At 42.3% G+C, this 22,207-nt stretch overlaps 1 protein-coding gene and 1 long non-coding RNA gene across 10 annotated transcripts in view; one reads left to right on the top strand and one right to left on the bottom strand.

Annotated features, from left to right (window-relative positions):
* Window positions 1–22,207, top strand: part of LOC139232470 (rab GTPase-activating protein 1) — a 275,160-nt gene that overhangs the window by 78,388 nt on the left and 174,565 nt on the right. For all 9 annotated transcript variants that reach the window (XM_070862713.1, XM_070862714.1, XM_070862718.1 and 6 more), the window contains 3 exons: window positions 768–937; window positions 11,150–11,324; window positions 13,477–13,570. In XM_070862713.1, the coding sequence (XP_070718814.1) occupies window positions 768–937; window positions 11,150–11,324; window positions 13,477–13,570 (439 nt within the window). The remainder of the gene's footprint in view (window positions 1–767; window positions 938–11,149; window positions 11,325–13,476; window positions 13,571–22,207) is intronic.
* Window positions 2,203–9,643, bottom strand: LOC139232904 (uncharacterized). The gene is made up of 3 exons (XR_011588096.1): window positions 9,046–9,643; window positions 8,472–8,625; window positions 2,203–4,440 (listed from the first exon to the last, which is right to left on the bottom strand). It is a non-coding gene; the product is annotated as an uncharacterized lncRNA (long non-coding RNA).

The following is a 22,207-nucleotide window of genomic DNA, read 5'->3' as shown; positions in this document are numbered from 1 at the left end:
CCTCTCCCCCCTCTCCCCCCTCTCCCCCCTCTCCCCCTCTCCCCCCTCTCCCCCCCTCTCTCCCCTCTCTCCCCTCTCTCATCTCCTACACCTGATTTTCTAAAGTGTAGACAAGGTTTTTTCGAGCGTACAAAAATCTTCACTTACTCCATTCTAAGTTAGTTTGGAGTAAGTTTTCACTCACGAAACTTTAAAATCAGGCTTAAGTGGCCGGACACGCCCCCTTTTGGAAAAAAATTCTGTTCCAAAGTGAAACTGTTCTAACTGACTAGAACTGGAGCAAACTAAATGACGAGATTTCCGATTTCTAAGATACTCCGTTCTACACCAGTTGCTCCTAAAAATCAGGAGCAAATCATGTGGAAACTTGGGGCCATTGAAACATAGAAAATAGGTGCAGGAGTAGGCCATTCGGCTCTTTGAGCCTGCACCACATGTCTGTCTCCTGTCTCGCGCCTCTCCTCTTCATTAAATATTATACCAATCTTGCCTGCACGTGGTGTCTACCTATAACCAACCTCTTGGCTTTTAGATGCATGACAGCTGTGTGATCATGTACATAATAAAAATCGTCTAGATATACAAGCTTTGAAAATTACACAGAATTTAAAGTTATTCCATATTAAACTAAAATGAATGTATAGATTCACTTAAAATATATGCAATATCACTCGGATACACCTCTGACCAAATACATCTCGGCTAAAACACTTAATTATAGTTTATACATACTATGTTATTAAACAACATTTTACCTCTTTCTACAGACAGATTGCTTTATATGACAACAGCGGTTGATTTGGTCGTCACTGAAGTGCAAGAACCCGTCCGTTTTCTTCTGGAGACTAAAGTCAGAGTATGCCCACCTAGTGAGAGAATGTTTTGGCCCTTCAGTAAACGAAGTTATACGGAGACATTCTATTTAAAGCTCAAACAGGTAACAAAAATACTTCACTCTCCAATTTTTCCTGCTGTTCCCTCATAGTTACCCTTGGAAAATATACTACTTTCGGTCAGAATGTGACCTCTTTCCAGAAGCTTGTAATGCTGTTTTAAATTGGCCACCAGTTGACATATAAAAATAGCTAGAAAACGTAATGTTTCACATTCTTCCCTTCCTCCCAGTATGGAAGGCCCTGGCCCCCTCCTTACTGCAATGTGGCTGAAATCAGAAGCTCAACGGAGTTGGGGATTAAACCTGTGCCTTGGTATGCTGTCGTATCATCTGGATTGATCTGTCTTCTTAAAAGTATTTGACACAAAACTTGACCCCTGTGGCCACACTTCATGTGGCCGCCTTCAATTAGTTTAAAATAATACATAAGCTGTCATATAAATGCAAGCATTATCATGTCAATCTCTCAAGGGCTTTAGATTTTGGTTATCATTGAAGGGAAGCTGAGATTGAATGTTGGTTGAACTGAAGTCTAGAGTCCAGCAATAACATGAACGGGTAGGATGTGTGGTTTTCAAATTACATCATTTGGCCACATAGGTTTCCTTGAAATAAGGCATACCACTGATGGCTTCATTGAAAGACTTACTACTTAACAAGTAAATCCCAGGATGTTAGGATTTGTACTTCATTGGTCGACAAAATAGCTGTTCAAACTACAGCATTTTGCTGCTTGACGTTATGCAGTTTAGTTAATTAAATATTGGGAAGACCGAAACCATTGTCTTCAGCCCCTGCCACAAACTCCGTTCCCAGGTCACCAATTCCATCCCCCACCCTAGCCACTGTCTGAGGCTAAACCAGACTGTTTGCCACCTTAGCTCGGGGTCAAATAGGATGCAGTGTTTCCAACCTCACATCCACTCCAGCATCAAGACTTCCACCTCTATCGCCCATCTCTGCCCTGCCTCAGACAATCTGCTGCGGAAAAGTTCACCCATGCTTTTGTTACCACCAAAGTCAACTATTCCAATGCTCTCCTGGCCGACCTTCCACAAACTTGAATTCACCTGCCGGTATCCTAACTCTCTCCAAGTCTCTTTCACCCATCACCCCATGCTCGCTGACCTATGTTGCTTCCCGGTTCAGCAACACCACGAGTTTAAAATTCTCATCTTTGTGTGTAAATCCCTCCATAGCCTTGCCCCGCCCTATCTCTAACTTTCTCCAGCCCTACAACAGTCCAAAAACTCTGCGTTCCTCCAATTATAGCCTCTTGTGCATCCTCGATTTCCTTCGCCCCACCATTGGCAGCTGTGCCTTTAGCTATTGTCGAAATCTCGACTCTTAACTTAACTAAAATAAATGAAACTCTGACATAAACAGCTCCGGTAGATGTTCGTTTAATTGATAGATTTACTTGTATACAAGGAAAAGTCTCTCAGAATCAAAGGCTCTGCGAAGACTTCTACAGAGGTTCAAAAACACACCATTCTTATACAGACAACAGACAAAAACTGGTTCCATCACGTGTATTAGTTCTGCCCTTGCGGTCAGCAAATACCGATAAGGAATTCTTCAATCACTTTAATTAACACTACATCCTTGCTTCTTAGTCTGTACATATCTATACGGCCTTTATCTAATGCTAAGGTTCTGTACCGCGACAGTTATTGCTGGGGAATATAATTCTAACATATCCTGACATTCTTTCTGTTAGGGAGGGTACATTCAAGGTTCCCTCGCTCACACAGATGGTCCCCATTCTTCTAAATTAATTGGCTATCAATCAAGGTTAACATGATTTTACAGGAGCAGGCTGTCTGTTGCGGGGACTTCTGGGAGGACTGAGACTCCATTTTGTTTTACTACAAAAGGGTACATTTAACAGAAAATGTAACTTTAAAAGTAAATTCCCACATTCCCTCCTTTTGTCTTTTATAAGGACAACTTAATCCATTCTAATCTTGCACGGTCTTTCTATTTCCATTTCCACAAGAACCTTCAGTAGTTGTTGCTACCATAATCTTAGCAGTGGTTTTGGTTGGTAATATTGTTTCTCCCAACCTGGCGCAGCAGCACTTAATCTTTGCCTTATACCTTTTGTTTGTATTAGTTATCAGCAAAAACATGATCAAACCCTGGACCAAGGATTTTCCCAGGGATCCCAGCCATCCGGATACCCAATTCCACAAGGTGGTACTTCCCTGGCCAATAGTTTGTTTGTACTCTATCACCCTCTTAATATATTCAGCTAGATTGCTGATCTCTTCTGAATTATCTAGGATTACGTACAGCATTCTTTACCAATTAACGCGCATGTCCCTCCTTCCTTGGCTAGGAGATAATCTAGGGCCATACGATTTTGGAGAGCCACCAAAATGGCTACCATTTTGTCATTTACCTTTTCTAAGGCCTGGGAAGTTGTGTTGGCTACTGATTCTACTAGATTAGCCAGTTCCTGTAATTGCCATTCATTCGATGCTATTCCATAGTATGGTATCATTACCTCGGCTATTTCATTTAACCATGTCAAATCCCGTTTAGGTCTATGGCTTCCATAGGCATCCCTTAGAGTCTTTGTTGCCAAATAAAGGGTATCGCATATCCTAAATAACAGGACCCTGTCCAGTTGGCTGGTAACCATGGGTAGGCTTTAAAGTAAGTGCAATTATAGGACGTCAGTCTCTGGTCCCTCCGTGCCATCCATACTCGAGTGATCGCCCCATCCCACCTTTTACCTGAGGTTTTATTAAGGACCATAGTCCAGTTAAAGGTTGCTATCTTTCTCCCGTCAGTATGATTTGTCGTGGCTTGCCATTTAATCATTTGGGGACACTTGCTGCGTCCCACTTCTGGCCCTTTAGTTTCATCACTTACTTAAGCATATTATACCTTCAAGATTTCCTTTCCCGGGGGTAATACTTAGGAAGGGTGGTTGACTGCTATTACTATAATTTGGCTGGTACCATCCCTAGAAGGTTGTAAGATTATATCCTGCTGACCTCCATTCTGTTAGATCCTTTGTTTCTGACACCTTAGTTAAGTTTGTCCTATTTCACACTATTAACCATTCTGCCATTTCTGATTCATTAAAGGGAACGGATCTTGGGGGAATACCCCCTTCGGATTGGACAGGTCCATGAGAACATATCCAACAGTCAGACAAGTTCCTTTCTTGTTCATACTTATGACTCCGTGCCATAAATACATTTTCCTGTAGTTCCCTTTGTTCGTGTTTCCGTACCCCTGGTACTATTGATGAGACAAGGCACAACCCTGTTGAGCATAGCACTATCAGTCCCCATAGTCCATACAGTTCCTTATTCATTCCTCCTTGTCGGGTGCCCTTTTGCAATGGGACGCATGGATCCATGTTGGTCTTTTATCTTTATTGCAGTATTAGTTGTCAGCAAGACCTGGTATGGTCCTTCAAACCTTGGTTGTAGGCTGCTTTTTCTTTTAAAAGTTTTGATGTAAACGAAATGTTCAAGTTCCAGATTATGACACTTCCCTTCTGCTGGTTCGACCTGGGTTTCTTTTACCTGTGAGTCAGAACATAAGAACATAAAAATTAGGAACAGGAGTAGGCCATTTCACCCCTCGAGCCTGCTCCGCCATTCAACAAGATCATGGCTGATCTGACCGTGGACTCAGCTCCACTTACCCGCCCGCTCCCCGTAACCCTTAATTCCCTTATTGGTTAAAAAATCTATCTATCCGTGATTTGAATACATTCAATGAACTAGCCTCAACTGCTTCCTTGGGCAGAGAATTCCACAGATTCACAACCCTCTGGGAGAAGAAATTCCTTCTCAACTCGGTTTTAAATTGGCTCCCCCGTATTTTGAGGCTATGCCCCCTAGTTCTGATCTCCCCGACCAGTGGAAACAACCTCTCTGCCTCTATCTTGTCTATCCCTTTCATTATTTTAAATGTTTCTATAAGATCAAACCTCATCCTTCTGAACTTCAACGAGTAAAGACCCAGTCTAGTCAATCTATCATCATAAGGTAACCCCCTCATCTCCGGAATCAGCCTCGTGAATCGTCTCTGTACCCCCTCCAAGGCTAGTATATCCTTCCTTAAGTAAGGTGACCAAAACTGCACACAATACTCCAGGTGTGGCCTCACCAATACCCTGTACAGTTGCAGCAGGACCTCCCTGCTTTTGTACTCCATCCCTCTCGCAATGAAGGCCAACATTCCATTTGCCTTCCTGATTACCTGCTGCACCTGCAAACTAACTTTTTGGGATTCATGCACAAGGACCCCCAGGTCCCTCTGCACCGCAGCATGTTGTAATTCCGCCCCATTCAAATAATATTCCCTTTTACTGTGTTTTTTTTTCCCAAGGTGGATGACCTCACATTTTCCGACATTGTATTTCATCTGCCAAACCTTAGCCCATTCGCTTAACCTATCTAAATTTCTTTGCAGCCTCTCTGTGTCCTCTACACAACCCGCTTTCCCACTAATCTTAGTGTCATCTGCAAATTTTGTTACACTACACTCTGTCCCCTCTTCCAGGTCATCTATGTATATTGTAAACAGTTGTGGTCCCAGCACCGATCCCTGTGGAACACCACTAACCACCGATTTCCAACCCGAAAAGGACCCATTTATCCCGACTCTCTGCTTTCTGTTAGCCAGCCAATTCTCGATCGATGCTAATACGTTTCCTCTGACTCCGCATACCTTTATCTTCTGCAGTAACCTTTTGTGTGGCACCTTATCGAATGCCTTTTGGAAATCTATATACACCACATCCATCGGTACACCTCTATCCACCATGCTCGTTATATCCTCAAAGAATTCCAGTAAATTAGTTAAACATGATTTCCCCTTCATGAATCCATGTTGCGTCTGCTTGATTGCACTATTCCTATCTAGATGTCCCGCTATTTCTTCCTTAATGATAGCTTCAAGCATTTTCCTCACTACAGATGTTAAACAAACCGGCCTATAGTTACCTGCCTTTTGTCTGCCCCCTTTTTTAAAATGAGGCGTTACATCAGCTGCTTCCCAATCCGCTGGTACCTCCCCAGCGTCCAGAGAATTTTGGTAGATTATAACAAATGCATCTGCTATAACTTCCGCCATCTCTTTTAATACCCTGGGATGCATTTCATCCGGACCAGGAGACTTGTCTACCTTGAGTCCCATTAGCCATTCAAGCACTACCCCCTAGTGATAGTGATTATCTCAAGGTCCTCCCTTCCCACATTCCCGTGACCAGCAATTTTTGGCATGGTTTTTGTGTCTTCCACTGTGAAGACGGAAGCAAAATAATTGTTTAAGGTCTCAGCCATTTCCACATTTCCCATTATTAAATCCCCCTTCTCATCTTCTAAGGGACCAACATTTACTTTGTCACACTTTTCCGTTTTATATATCGGTAAAAGCTTTTACTATCTGTTTTTATGTTTTGCGCAAGTTTACTTTCATAATCTATCTTTCCTTTCTTTATTGCTTTCTTAGTCATTCTTTGCTGTCGTTTAAAATGTTCCCAATCTTCTAGTTTCCCACTAACCTTGGCCACCTTATACACATTGGTTTTTAATTTGATACTCTCCTTTATTTCCTTGGTTATCCACGGCTGGTTATCCCTTCTCTTACCGCCCTTCTTTTTCACTGGAATATATTTTTGTTGAGCACTATGAAAGAGCTCCTTAAAAGTCCTCCACTGAATGAAAACTGGAAATACATTTGGTTAGTGCAATACAATAATTCAACATATTTTCTTCCATTTCATGAATGTCCATTTGTCTTGCCATAAACGGTGCAGTAAAAGGTTGTCGTTGGGGATGTCCCATAACTATCTCATGTGGTGACAAGCCTGTTGTTCTGTTAGTTGCAGATTGCATTATCATCAAGGCTAAGGGCAGCAGTTCTACCCATTTTAGTCCAGTGTCATTACAAAGTTCCGCCAGCTTATTTTTAAGCATTCCATTATATCTTTCAACAAGTCCGGCTGATTGTGGATGGTAACTGCAATGAAAACGTTGGTCGATCTGCAAGGCTTTACACATTTCTTTTATAACAGTTCCCGTAAAATGTGACCCATTGTCACTAGAAAGCTTTGCGGGAATTCCGAAGCGCGGTACAATTTCTTTTAACAAAAGTTTAGCAACAGTAGTGGTATCGGCCTTTTTACATGGAAAGGCTTCAATCCATCCAGAGAACACATCTACAATAACTAATACATACTTAAATCCCATGCACATAGGTAATTGAATAAAATCCATTTGTAAATGTACAAAAGGCCCCATTGGATTTGGGTGGGAGGCAGATTCTACCCTTTCCGTTTTACCTGGATTCATTGTCTGACAGGTAACACAGTTTTCACACACTTGTTTTGCAATTGCTGGATCACAAAATGTCAAACATGATGATACTGTTTTTAAAAAAATCAGACTTCTCATTTATGCTTGGTGATTTACAGATCACAGAATGCAAAGTACTTGTTTTATAATTGTGTGCCCAACTTCTGGTTTAGAAGCCAAATATCAAAAAGTCCAATCTTTTGCACTGTAACTTCAATTTATGATACTGTGTCTCATAAATTACAACCTTTTAAGCTATAGCTCCTGACTCTAGTTGTGCAATTTTATTAAAAAGGCTTCCAAAATGTTTATCAAGGAGAATCACACTTGAAATATATCAAATTCCAATTTAAATATTTTACTGCCAATTTTTAAATTTAAAATCTCTTTACTGAGCTTAGAAGCTTTCGCGTCAAGCTTTTACACACAGGGCAATGGGAGCGTACTCCCCAGCCTCGAGAGACCACGCAGGCTTTTTAAAAAAAAAAAAAAATGCATTACAACTTCCCTTCTCTGTTCTTTATCTCATTCCTAGACTAAATTTATGTCTTTCAACCCAATGTAATCAATGATTGCGTGTTTTTCTTTCGATAAGTAAGTGAGCATGTCAAATAAATTCTCTTTTTTTTTTAAACCGCCAGGACATGCAGTTTTTTCTTTTGCTCAACAAACCTATATCCTTTGGGCATTTCCTAGCTCCGTAACTTATCATCCGATTAAATCCACACCTGCCTTTCTAACTTAAAATGTAATACAATAAGGTTCACATTCTTAAACTTCCCACATACAGGACAACACTACGAAGGGTTAAAAAACTTCACTTTGTCTAAAAAAGTGGGTGGATCTAAAACAAACCGACAGCTTCACATTTTCCCAAACAGGCTTTCATTCATTCCGCAGTCAAAATCACACAAGTACTCTCATTCAAAAACAGACATTCACAAAAGTCTCTCCATCAAAGCTGATTATTTGGCCAGCTATATTTTTGGATCCATATACATGATTAATTTACTTTCTGTTATTTTTTTTTGTGGGCTCGAAGAATCAGAACCCAGGCCCCTTTTTTATTACTTTCTTTTCCCCCTGGGTCTTTGTTTATAAGACACTCCTCTGCATGTTGTTCTCTCTAAATTAAATGAACCATCAGGTGGAAATGGCCTGTTTTCACCCTTAGTCCACTTTACCCATTTTTTTTAGGTGATCAATTGAAGACTGACCACAATTCTAGAGCATGAAATAGGCTGGTGTACCTTTTGGTGATGGTTTACTTGCTCCGGCACCCATTCTGGATGATTAAGATTTTCCACAGTTTCTGATCTCTCAATCCTTTCAGTCAACGTTTTCTCTACGCCCACTTCTCCTGACCGTCACGTGGCCTGAAAAGGCTCTTAATTCGGGCTCAGTCTGGATGTGAGAGATATATTGACACAAACCAACCGTAGTTGATCAATCAGTTATTGATTCTTTTTTCAATCAATCCTTGTTTTTCCCAATCACAATTTTCCCGAGTGACTCTTCCCGTTTCGTTAATTACAATATCGCACAAAAGTACTGAACACAACAGTATAACAAGGACAATTAAGACACAACATCCACGCGGGTATACATAACCTTAAACTCTATCTAAACATATAGTCAATTCTCAATCTGCGTTTTACGCCACTGCAGACTGAGTCCTTAACTTATCTAAAATCTAAAATATCTGTTCCCTCGGCGCTGTACACTCGTACTGCCATGCTTCGGGTCAATATCTGGTCCTCTCTTTTTCAAGGACTCTGATCCTCTCTTTCAAGGATTCTTTTTTGATCGACAGTGCTCTTTTACCTTATACTAATGAAGATCTCCCCGGGCTGTTTCCAGATTGGATATTTTCAGGATCAGATCCCTTCTGCCTTCAAGCCGAGAAGGAAATGATTAAAAAATAACTTTAGCTCTTAAATGTCGAGTCTCGTAGATCGCAGTATCTCCACTGTGGACAACAGATTACATATGCGGTTCAACAGTAAAGAGACCCTTTGCGAGCAAAAGGCTCACCTTATTCTGGCCAGTTAAGTCCTTCATTGAAGAGACATTATGTCCGCATCCGTTTTACTCACAGAATGGAGGATAAGTGATCTCGGTGGAACCTCCAAGAAACTGTCGAAATCTCGACTCTCAACTTAACTAAAATAAATGAAACTCTGACACAAACAGCTCCGGTAGATGTTCCTTTAATAGATTTACTTGTATACAAGGAAAAGTCTCTCAGAATCAAAGGCTCTGCGAAGACTTCTACAGAGGTTCAAAAACATATCATTCTTATACAGACAAAGAAACTATGGTTCCATCACGTGTATCAGTTCTGCCCTTGCGGTCAGCAAATACCGATAAGGAATTCTTCAATCACTTTAATTAACACTACATCCTTGCTTCATAGCCTCTACATATCTATACGGCCTTTATCTAAAGCTTCTAAGGATCTGCACCGTGACAGTTATTGCTGGGGAGTATAATTCTAACATATCCTGACATTCTTTCTGTTAGGGAGGGTACATTCAAGGTTCCCTCGCTCACACAGATGGTCCCCATTCTTCTAAATTAATTGGCTATCAATCAAGGTTAACATGTTTTTCAGGGGTAGGCAGTCTGCTGCGGGGACTTCTGCGAGGACTGAGACTCCATTTTGTTTTATAACAAAAGGGTACATTTAACAGAAAATGTAACTTTAAAAGTAAATTTCCACACTGTCTAGGTACTAAGCTCTGGAATTCCCTCCCTAAACCTCTCCAACTCTCCTTTTTAAGATGTTCCTTAAAACCGGACTCTTTGACTAAGCTTTTGGTCACCCGTCCTAATATCTCCTTCTGTGGCTTAGTGTCATATTTTGCCTGTTGACGCTCCCATGAAGCACCTTGCAACGTTTTACTGCAATAAAGGCACTATATAAATGCAAGTTGTGCCACATCGATCACTGACATCCCTTAAAAGAACACTCAGAAGCAACCGGCTTTTTCTGACCATATTGACTGGTTGAACCCAGAAATAAGAACATAACATAAGAAATAGGAGCAGGAGTAGGCCATACGGCCCCTCGAGCCTGCTCCGCCATTCAATAAGATCATGGCTGATCTGATCATGGACTTGGCTCCACTTCCCCGCCCATTCTCCATAACCCCTTATCCCCTTATCGTTGAAGAAACTGTCTATTTCTGTCTTAAATTTATTCAATGTCCCAGCTTCCAACAGCTTTCTGATGCAGCGAATTCCACAGATTTACAACCCTCCGAGAAAATAAATTTCTCCTCATCTGTTTTAAATGGGCGGCCCCTTATTCTAAGATCATGTCCTCTAGTTCTAGCCTCCCCCACCAGTGGAAACATCCTCTCTGCATCCACCTTGTCAAGCCCCCTCATAATCTTACACATTTTGATAAGATCACCTCTCATTCTTCTGAATTCCAATGAGTCGAGGCCCAACCTACTCAACCTTTCCTCATAAGTCAACCCCCTCATCCCCGGAATCAACCAAGTGAACCTTTTCTGAACTGCCTCCAAAGCAAGTATATCCTTTTGTAAATATGGAAACCAAAACTGCACGCAGTATTCCAGGTGTGACCTCACCAATACCTTATATAGCTGTAGTAAGACTTCCCTGCTTTTATATTCCATCCCCTTTGCAATAAAGGCCAAGATACCATTTGCCTTCCTGATCAGTTGCTGTACCTGCATACTATCCTTTTGTGTTTCATGCACAAGTATCCCCAGGTCCCGCTGTACTGCGGCACTTTGCAATCTTTTTCCATTTAAATAATAACTTGCTCTGATTTTGTTGCATATTTTAATGAGATCTGAATAAGATGCACTGTATAGGTGTATAAGGCTATTGATTGCATGTTTTAGTATGTTGCACTTGCTCCCTAAATCTGAACAACCGTTAAATTATTTTGCAGATCGAACGAAAAGAAAGAAAAAGTAATAGTGATACACTGTATGAGGTTGCAAGTTTGGAAAGTGAATCTGAGCGCGAGCGAAGGAAAACAACAGCAAGCCCAACCATACGCTTACCTCATTATGGATCGCAGGGATCTATCATCCCTTCACCTCCTGAGGATGATGAAGAGGAAGGTGAGTTCACTCCAACTCTGAACCGGCTCAATTTCTTGCTTTGTAATCTGATGTGCAATCCCCAAGATGCCTTTTGGTATTCTAGAGAAAAATCAGGAGAGAGTTGTAACTATTTAAATTAAAACACTGATGCTTCCTTCGCCATTATTTTAGGCCAATTGTGTTTAGAATCCATTTTGACCTAAGTTAAAAGACTGCTGAGGGTTGAAGAAAAGATTTGATTTTCAATTTTTTTTGTAACTTTATTTAATTTGGTTCAAACCCAATCACTGTCCCCCTAGGTACATATTATAGGGCAACTTTTACTGAACCATATCTACACTTAAATGAATGTACATGCACAATCTTTAAACTGCTATTCGCATTTCTTTTTTGTTGCAACTTACTGCTTTACCCAATGACACAGGTTTCATATGGATCAAAACGACCTTTACTGGCCTGCAAAGAAGTTTCTGCTGTTAAGCCATTGAGCACAATGCAATCCAAATCATGGCTGTCATCTCTTCTGATGGCAAACGTTTATACTTCTGTAGGCCCATTTGTGCCACTGACCTGGGGTCTGTCATCAGCAGCGAAGTCAATGTGGAATTCAAGGGGCGTGTGTTTTTTGTCAACTCCCAATGCCATTGTTTTCCTAATTTTATTCTTTGTGAAGGATAATTCAATTGGAAAGATTAGCAATACTGCAACTATCTTGTGCATCTAAAGTACTCAATCAGTTGGCAATCCTACATGCAATTGAAGTAGATTGAAAAATAAATGCTGAACATACCATGGAGAGATTAACATAGAAACATAGAAAATAGGTGCAGGAGTAGGCCATTCAGCCCTTCAAGCCTGCACCACCATTCTATATGATCATGGCTGATCATGCAACTTCAGAACCCCATTTCTGCTTTCTCTCCATACCCCTTGATCCCTTTAGCTGTAAGGGCCACATCTAACTACCTTTTGAATATAGCCAACGAACTGGCCTCAACAACTTTCTGTGGTAGAGAATTCCATAGGTTCACAATTCTCTGGGTGAAAAAGTTTCTCCTCATCTCAGTCCTAAACGGCTTACCCCTTATCCTTAGACTGTAACCCCTGCTTCTGGACTTCCCCAACATTGGGAACATTCTTCCTGCATCTAACCTGTCCAATCCCCTCAGAATTTTACATGCTTCTATGAGATCCCCTCTCATTCTTCTAAATTCCAGTGAATATAAGCCTAGTCGATCCAGTCTTTCTTCATATGGCAGCCTGCCATCCCGGGAATCAGTCTGGTGAACCTTCGCTGCACTCCCTCAATAGCAAGAATGTCCTTCATCCGATTTAGGAGACCAAAACTGCACACAATACTCGAGGTGTGGTCTCCCCAAGGTCCTGTACAATTGCAGCAAGACCTCCCTGCTCCGATACTCGAATCCTCTCGCTATGAAGGCCAACATGCCATTTGCTTTCTTAACTGCTGGCTGGACCTGCATGCCTACTTTTAATGACTGATGTACCATAACACCCAGGTCTCGTTGCACCTCCCCTTTTACTCATCTGTCACCATTTAGATAATCTGCCTTCATGCTTTTGCCACCAAAGTGGATAACCTCACATTTATCCACATTTTACTGCATCTGCCATGCATTTGCCCACTTGCCTAACCTGTCCAAGTCACCCTGCAGCCTCTTAGCGTCCTCCTCACAGCTCACACTGCCACCCAGCTTAGTGTCATCTGCAAACTTGGAGATATTACATTCAATTCCTTTGTTAAGAAACTGTTAATGTTTCGGGTCGATGACCGGTTGTCAGATCGTCAGGTCAGCGAGCTGAAACATTAACTCTGTTTCTCTCTCCGCAGGTGCTGTCTGACCTGTGTATTTCCAGCATTTTCTGTTTTTATTTCAGGTTTCCAGAATCCAGTGTTTTGCTTTTGTATGCAAAGACTAAGATTGTATTAACAGATGGAAAGTAGAAAACACTTTACATTTTAAAAGTGGTAGTCAACTACAACATGTAATATAATATTTGATGTTACTGGGAAACATTTGACCAGAAAAGCAAAATTTGAATGACATATTGGCACATAGTGTATGAATGCATCTTGGCATGATTTTTATAGACAGAAGGGAAGTCCTCTTCAATCAGATTTATTTAATCTATTGTTCTGTTTCTTCAGATAATGATGAGCCTCTGCTGAGTGGCTCTGGTGATGTGTCCAAAGAATGTGGTGAAAAAATTTTGGAGACATGGGGAGATCTATTGTCAAAGTGGTGAGTAGAAAAGGCCATCTTCCAGTTGTGCTTCAAAGATCCTGTGAAGCAGTAATATTTGCTAGTTTTGTAGCTTTTCAAGTTTAGAATTCTGTATTGTGAGGAATCAGTTTTATTGTTTTCACCCAGTGCATTGTTTCAAATTATTTTTTGAAGTTGTTAGGTCATTGCAAAACTTCCAGATTTACTCAAAAGTACCTATATCATTAAAAAAAAAACATGAGATTGGTCACCTTTCAGCGATCTCTGGTCTGTGATAACCACTTGATCCGTGGGACAAAGGAACTCAACTGACTTCTTTTACAGTAATGGCAGCTGCTCTTCCATTATGCCCCTTCTTGAATGAGCTCTCATTTTACCTCGTGCCATGCCACTCCTTTTTCTCATCTGCCCCTCGGCGACACCATCCGAAAACATGACACAAGTTTCCACGTTCATGCTGTGACGACACCTAGTTCTACTTCACCACTATCTCTCTCGAACCTTCACTGCCTGGTGTTGTCAGACTGCTTGCCACACATCCACTCCTGGAGTAACCATAATTTCTTCCAATTAAAAGTTGGAAGGACCAAAGCCATTGGACCTGAAGTTGCGGTCGAAGGCTTCCCGCGGGCAAATGCCTCCGAACCGCAATCCCGTGCTTACCTGATAGCCCCGGACCTATGAAGACTCGCGTTCCTGGGCTGCAGATGTACTCCTGCATAAACGCCCACGTACCCCAGGTGTGCATGCAGTTCACAAGCGTCCCTAGGATCACGTGGGCTGGCCCAACCAATCAAAGGGGATTGATTTCATTTACATACAGAATCCCCATAAGCATAATAGGAATCACAAATATATTTTCACACAATCTAAATAAAAAGAAATCATTGTATTTAAAATTAATTAAAATAAATTTAATTAAATATTTAAAACAAAAATTTAATGTGTTGAAAAATAAATTTAAAATTAGTTCAGGTTATTTTTGGCCCCTTTTAAAAATGTTTAAAGGTATTTGAATGTTAAAATATATATATACATTTTTTTAATCATTTAAATATATATTTTCACCCTTTTACAAGGCATAAAGAGTTTTATGGGCATTCATTTGGGCAGTAGTTGGGCAAATAGCCTATTTCTGCACCAGCGAATGTCCATTTCCTTCGGATTCATACGATCTGTCAAGCTGCAATTTTGACATGGCAAATTCCGGGTTTTCGTGCATGTGTACGCAGCCACAGGCCCCGGAAAATCCAGGCCATTTGTCTTCGGACTCTGCCACAAACTCCGTTCCCTCATCACCAATTCTAATACTCTCACTGGCCACTCTCTTGGGCTCAACCAAACTGTTTGCAACCTCAACGAACTATTTGACTCTGCGCTGGGTTTCCGACCCTATTTCCTCCATCACAAACACCGCTTACTTTCACCTCCGTAACATCACTTATTTCCGCTCCTACCTCCGCATATCTGATGGAAACCCTCATCCATGTTTTTGTTGCCTGCAGACTAGAATATTCCAATGCTATCCTTGGCCGCCTTCCATCTTCCATTCTCCATTAACTTGAGCTCATCCAAAACTGCTGCCCATATCCCAACCCGCCCCAAATCCCATTCACCCATCATCCCTGTGCTCGCTGACCTGATTTGACTTCTCATCCTCTTATTCAAATCCCTCCAAGGCCTCACCCCTCCCTATCTCTGTACTTCCCTCCAGCCTTACAGCCTTCTCAAGAACTCTGCGCTCCTCCAACTCTGGTCGCAAGCATACTTTAAAAAAAATCTAAAATCAAGGCCTCATCCGAACGCAGCACTGTTTCCTGTGTTCTGTCTGATTTCTTGCAAAATATGTGATTGCAGTTTGCACCACCACACAAAACAAGCCATTTTATTATCTTTGCTTGCCCAATGTGACAATATTGCATCAGTCCGGTTTCCTTCCTTTCTTTAGGCCATTACTGCTATCTGCATCAACCTCCGACAAGAGATAAATTATTCTCTTGTTGCCTGGCCACATTAGTTCTTGCGTCTGCTTTGCTATTCCTTATTGTGTTTCCGTTCATATCCATAGCCGAAATATAAAGTCTGATATTTCACAAAGCAGCCATAGGCACAGCCAACACCAAAACATAATGGCCCAGAAACTTTCTGTCTTTCTTTCTTTCTTTCTCTCTCTCTCTCTCTCTCTCTCTCTCTCTCTCTCTCTCTCTCTCTCTCTCTCTCTCTCTCTCTCTCTCTCTCTCTCTCTCTTTCTTTCTTTCTCTCTCTCTCTCTCTCTCTCTCTCTCTCTCTCCCACCCCCCCCAACCCTGTCTGTCTCCCCCTCTCAGGAATTAATTCTTAAATCGAATTTAGGAATCAGAGTTCTGATAAATCGTTGAAGTTCTGTGAAATTTCGTATAAAATAACATGGACATACAACAGTACCCAAACAGATAGGAAAATTTGTACATTAATCATTGGAGGTGTTTTGGCTAGTTTACATAAGAATATAACATCATAAATAGGAGCAGGAGTAGGCCATATGGCCGCTCGAGCCTGCTACAATCATGGCTGATCCAATCATGGACTCAGGTCCACTTCCCTGCCCGCTCTCCATAACCCCTTATTCTCATCGTTTAAGAAACTGTCTATTTCGGTCTTAAATTTATTCAATATCCCAGCTTCCACAGTTCTGAGGCAGCGAATTCCACAGATCCACAGCCCTCTTAGAGAAAACATTTTTCCACATAGAAAATAGATACAGGAATAGGCCATTCGGCACTTCAAGCCTGCACCACCATTCAATAAGATCATGGCTGATATTCACCTCGGTGCCCCTTTCCTGCTTTCTCTCCATACCCGTTGATCCCTTTAGCCGTAAGGGCCACATCCAACTCCCTCTTGAATATATCTAACGAACTGGCATCAACAACTCTCTGCGGAAAAGAATTCCACAGGTTAACAACTCTGTTCCACAGGTTAACAACTCTGAGTGAAGAAGTTTCTCCTCATCTCGGTCCTAAATGGCTTACCCCTTATCCTTAGACTGTCACACCTGGTTCTGGAGTCGCCCAACATCGGGAACATTCTTCCTGCATCTAACCAGTCCAGTTCAGTCAGAATTTTATTTGTTTCTATGAGATCCCCTCATTCTTCTAAATGCGAGTGAATACAAGCCCAGTTGATCCAGTCTCTCTCTCTCCTCCTATGTCAGTCCTGCCATCCCGGGAATCAGTCTGATAAACCTTCGCTGCACTCTCAATAGGAAGAACGTCCTTCCTCAGATTAGGAGACCAAAACTGAACACAATATTCCAGATGAGGCCTGACCAAGGCCCTGTACAGCTGCAGCAAGACCTCACTGCTCCTATACGCAAATCCCTTGCCTATGAAGGCCAACATGCCATTGCCGCCTTCACTGCCTGCAGCACCTGCATGCCAACCTTCAATGACTGATGTACCATGACACCCAGGTCTCGTTGCACCTCCCCTTTTCCTAATCTGCCACCATTCAGATACTATTCTGCCTTCGTGTTTTTGCCACCAAAGTGGATAACCTCCACATTTATCCACATTATACTGCATCTGCCATGCATTTGCCCACTCACCTAACCTATCCAAGTCACCCTGCAACCTCTTAGCATCCTCATCACAGCTCACACCCACCAACACCCAGTTTAGTTTCATCTGCAAACTTGGAGATATTGCTCTCAATTCCTTCATTTAAATCATTGATGTATATTGTAAATAGCTGGGGTCCTAGCACTGAGCCCTGCGGCACCCCAGTAGTTACTGCCTGCCATTCTGAAAAGGACCCTTTTATCCAGACTCATTGCTTCCTGTCTGCCAACCAGCTCTCTATCCACGTCAATACATTATCCCCAATACCATGTGCTTTAATTTTGCACACCAATTTCTTCTGTGGGACCTTGTCAAAAGCCTTTTGAAAGTCCAAATACACCACATCCACTGGTTCTCCTCTGTCCACTCTACTAGGTACATTCTCAAAATTCTGGAAGATTTGTCAAGCATGATTTCCCTTTCATAAGTCCATGCTGAGTTGGACCGATCCTGTCACTGCTTTCCAAATGTGCTGCTATTTCATCTTTAATAATTGATTCCAATATTTTCCCCACTACTAATGTCAGGCTAACCGGTCTATAATTCCCTGTTTTCTCTCCCTCCTTTTTTTAAAAAGTGGTGTAACATTAGATCCCTTCCAGTCCATAGGAACTGATTCAGAGTCGATAGACTGTTGGAAAATGATCACCAATGCATCCACTATTTCTAGGGCCACTTCCTTAAGTACTCTGGGATGCAGACTATCAGGCCCCGGAGATTTATTGGCCTTCAATCCCATCAATTTCCCTAACACACTTTCCTGACTAATAAGGATTTCCTTTAGTTCCTCCTTCTCGCTAGACCCTCGGTCCCCTAGTATTCCCGGAAGGTTATTTTTATCTTTCTTTGTGAAGACAGAACTAAAGTATTTGTTCAATTGATCTGCCATTTCTTTGTTCCCCATTATAAATTCACCTGATTCTGACTGCAAGGGACCTATGTTTATCTTCACTAATCTTTTTCTCTTCACATATCTATAGAAGCTTTTGCAGTCAGTTTTTGTGTTCCCAGCAAGCTTCCTCTTATACTCTATTTTCCCCCTCCTAATTAAACCTTTTGTCCTCCTCTGCTGAATTCTAAATTTCTCCCAGCCCTTAGGTTTACTGCTTTTTCTAAGCTAATTTATATGTCTCTTCCTTGGATTTAACACTATCCCTAATTTCCCTTGTTAGCCACGGTTGAGCCACCTTCCCCGTTTTAGTTTTACTCCAGACAGGGATGTAGAATTGTTGAAGTTCATCCATGTGATCTTTAAATGTTTGACATTAAATGCATGCATGCCAGTCTATTCTAGCCAATTCACGTCTCATACCATCGAAGTTACCTTTCCTTAAGTTCAGGACCCTAGTCTCTGAATTAACTGTGTCACTATCATTCTTACTAAAGAATTCTACCATATAATGGTCACTCTTCCCCAAGCGGCCTCGCACATCAAGATTGCTAATTAGTCCTTTCTTGTTACACATCACCCAGTCTAGAATGTCCAGCCCTCTAGTTGGTTCCTTGACATATTGGTCTAGAAAACCATCCCTAATACACTCCAGGAAATCCTCCTCCACCAGTTTGGTTAGCCCAATCTATAGGTAGATTAAAGTCGCCCATGATAACTGCTGTACCTTTATTGCACGCATCCCTAATTTCTTCATTGATGCTGTCCCCAACCTCACTACTACTGTTTGGTAGTCTGTACCCAACTTCCACTAGCGTTTTCTGCCCTTTGGTATTCCGCAGCTCTATCCATACAGATCCCACATCATTCAAGCTAATGTCCTTTCTTACTATTGCGTTAATTTCTTCTCTAACCAGCAACGCTACCCCACCTCCTGTTCCTTTCTGTCTATCCTTTCTGAATGTTGAATACCCCTGGATGTTGAGTTCCCAGCCTCGGTCACCCTGGAACCATGTCTCCGTAATCCCAATTATATCATATTCGTTAATAACTGCCTGCGCAGTTAATTCGTCCACTTTATTACGAATACTCCTTGCATTGAGGCACAGAGCCTTCAGGCTTGTCTTTTTAACACACTTTGTCCCTTTAGACTTTTGCTGTAATGTGGCCCTTTTTGATTTTTGCCTTGGGTTTCTCTGCCCTCCACTTTTACTTTTCTTCTTTCTAACTTTTGCTTCTGCCCCCATTTTACTTTCCTCTATCTCCCTGCATAGGTTCCCATCCCCCTGCCATATTAGTTTAACCCCTCCCCAACAGCATTAGCAAACGCTCCCCCTAGGACATTGGTTCAGGTCCTGCCCAGGTGCAGACTCTCTGGTTTGTACTGGCCTTACCTCCCCCAGAACTGGTTCCAATGTCCCAGGAATTTGAATCCCTCCCTCCTGCACCACTCCTCAAGCCACGTATTATCTTGACTATCCTGCAATTCCTACTCTGACTAGCACGTGGCACTGGTAGCAATCCTGAGATTACTACCTTTTTTGAGGTTATGTTTTTTAATTTAACTCTTAGCTCCCTAAATTCAGCTTGTAGGACCTCATCCCATTTTTTCCCTATATCGTTGGTACCTATATGCACCACGACAACAAATGTCCTGTAGCCGCTCCGAGACATCCTTGACCCTTGCACCAGGGAGGCAACATGCCATCCTGGAGTCTCGATTGCGGCCGCAGAAACACTTATCTATTCCCCTTACAATATAATCCCTTACCACTATAGCTCTCCCACTCTTCTTCCTGCCCTTCTGTGCAGCATAGCCACTCATGGTGCCATGAACTTGGCTGCTGCTGCCTTCCCCTGATGAGTCATCCTCCCCAACAGTATCCAAAACGGTGCATGTGTTTTGGAGGGGGATGACCACAGGGGACCCCTGCATTACCTTCCTACCACTGCTTTGCCTGCTGGTCACCCATTCCTTATCTGCCTGAGTAACCTTTGCCTGCGGTGTGACCAACCCACTAAACGTACTATTTACGACATCCTCAGCATCGCGGATGCTCCAGAGTGAATCCATGCGCAACTCCAGTGCCACAATGCGGTCTGTCAGGTGCTGCAGCAGGATGCACTTCCTGCACATGTAGTCGTCAAGGACACTGGAGGCGTCCCTGGCTTCCCACATAGCACAGGAGGAGCATGATACGTGTCTGGGTGCTCCTGCCATGACTTAACTCATCTCAGTTTTTAAATGAGTGGCCCCTTATTCTAAGATTATGCTCTCTAGTTCTTGTCTCCCCTCAGTGGAAACATCCTCTCTGCATCCACCTTGTCGAGCACCCTCATAACCTTATACGTTTTGATAAGATCACACCTCATTCTTAAATCCAATAAGTAAAGATCTAACCTACTCAACCTTTCCTCAAGTCAACCCCCTCATCTCCAGAATCAACCTTGTGAACCTTCTCTGAACTACCTCTAAAGCAAGTATATCCTTTCATAAATATGGAAACCAAAACTGCACGCAGTATTCCAGATGTGGCCTCATCAATACCCTGTACAACTGAAGTAAGACTTCCCTGCTTTTATACTCCATCCCCTTTACAATTCAGTACATCACATTCCGGAGCTAATAGAATGAATAACTGTCTCTATCTAATCCCCTTGCGCTGATGCGGACAGGCCCTGTGCCTGTTTGCGTCAACTGTAAAATTGTCATTCGTAATTGCTGGACAGTCAGGCAATTAGCCCAACCATACACCAGCAATTGGTTTTTCCAAGGCGGTGCGGATCATGTGTCAATGTGTACCTTGACCGATCGCAAGTTCAGGAATTAGCGCATGCGGAAATCCCGAGCTTGCGGTCAATTTCAGCAGCGGTATGCTGGCATACTCTGTACGCCATCGTACCCACCATAAAATCTGCCCCAGTGTATAAAAGGTTATTGAAAACAAGTACAAAGACAAAAGTAGCAACTAATGCTAAAATAAAAGTGAGGAGCACACAGTACCATGTTTTCTCACCCCCAAAATTAGTTATTTTGATTTGACTCAGGAGTCCTTCAAGGATTCATTCTTGGCTCCCACCTCTTCCTCATCTATGTACTGGTCCTTGGCAATATTATCTGCAGGCATGGGTTCAGCTTCCATGTCTGCTGATGGCACCAGCTTTACCTCCACCATCTGTCTTGATTCCTCCACTGCCTCTGTGCTGTCGGACTGTTTGCCCAACATCTTGATTGAATGAGCCATAATTTCATCCATCTAAACATTGGAAAAACTGAAGCCATCGTCTTTGGCCCCTGCCACAAACTCCAGACCCTCATCAGCATCTCCATTTCCTTTCCATGGCTGTTGCGCAGGCTGTTCATAACTTTGATGTCCTGTTTGACCTTGAGCTGAGTTTCTAAACCCATATCTTCTCCATCACACTTTTGTAACATCAGCCGAATTGACATGGCATCTTTGTGACATACTGACTGGATTGCTTTACCCTCTGTAAAGTTCAGCTTATCCAAACTATGTTGCCTATATCCTGTTCTGCACCAAGTCCTGCTCATCCATTACCCAAGTCGTTGCTGAAATATATTGGCTTCAGTTCCCGCAATGCCGCAGGTTTAACATTTGTCTTTAAATTCCTCAATGGCCTCACCCCTTCCTCTATCGGTAATCTCCTTGTGGAACCACAGACTGTAACTTTGGCCTTTTGTGCATCGCCCTCCCCCTGTTTGCTCCATCACTGATTGCTCTGTTTTCATCTGCCTAGGCTCCACATTTTGGAATTCCCTTTCTCCACCTCCCTCTCCTCCCTTCACGCAAAGTGGCAATCTGGAACTCTCTCCTGCCAAAAAGCTGTTGAGGCTAGATCAATTGAAAATTTAAAAACTGAAATGGATAGATTTTTGCTCGGCAAGGCTATTGAGGTTTACGGAATCAAGGTGGTTATTTGGCGTTAAGGTACAGATCAGCCATGCTCTAATTGAAAGGAGGAACAAACTCCAGGGGCTGAATGGCCTGCTCCTGTTCCTATGTTCCTCTAACGCTCCTTAAAACCAACTTCGTTGATCAAGCTTTTTCTCCCCACTCCTTAAAACCAACTTCGTTGATCAAGCTTTTTCTCCCCACTCCTAATCTTTCCTCCTTTTGGGTCAGTGTCTGTTTTTCCTGAGACCTCT

The sequence above is a fragment of the Pristiophorus japonicus genome, chromosome 20 (genome assembly GCF_044704955.1).
Source record: "Pristiophorus japonicus isolate sPriJap1 chromosome 20, sPriJap1.hap1, whole genome shotgun sequence".
In the NCBI taxonomy this organism is placed as follows: domain Eukaryota; kingdom Metazoa; phylum Chordata; class Chondrichthyes; family Pristiophoridae; genus Pristiophorus; species Pristiophorus japonicus.
Note: the sequence above shows the minus strand (reverse complement) of the source record. Positions and strands in the feature narration are given on the sequence as shown.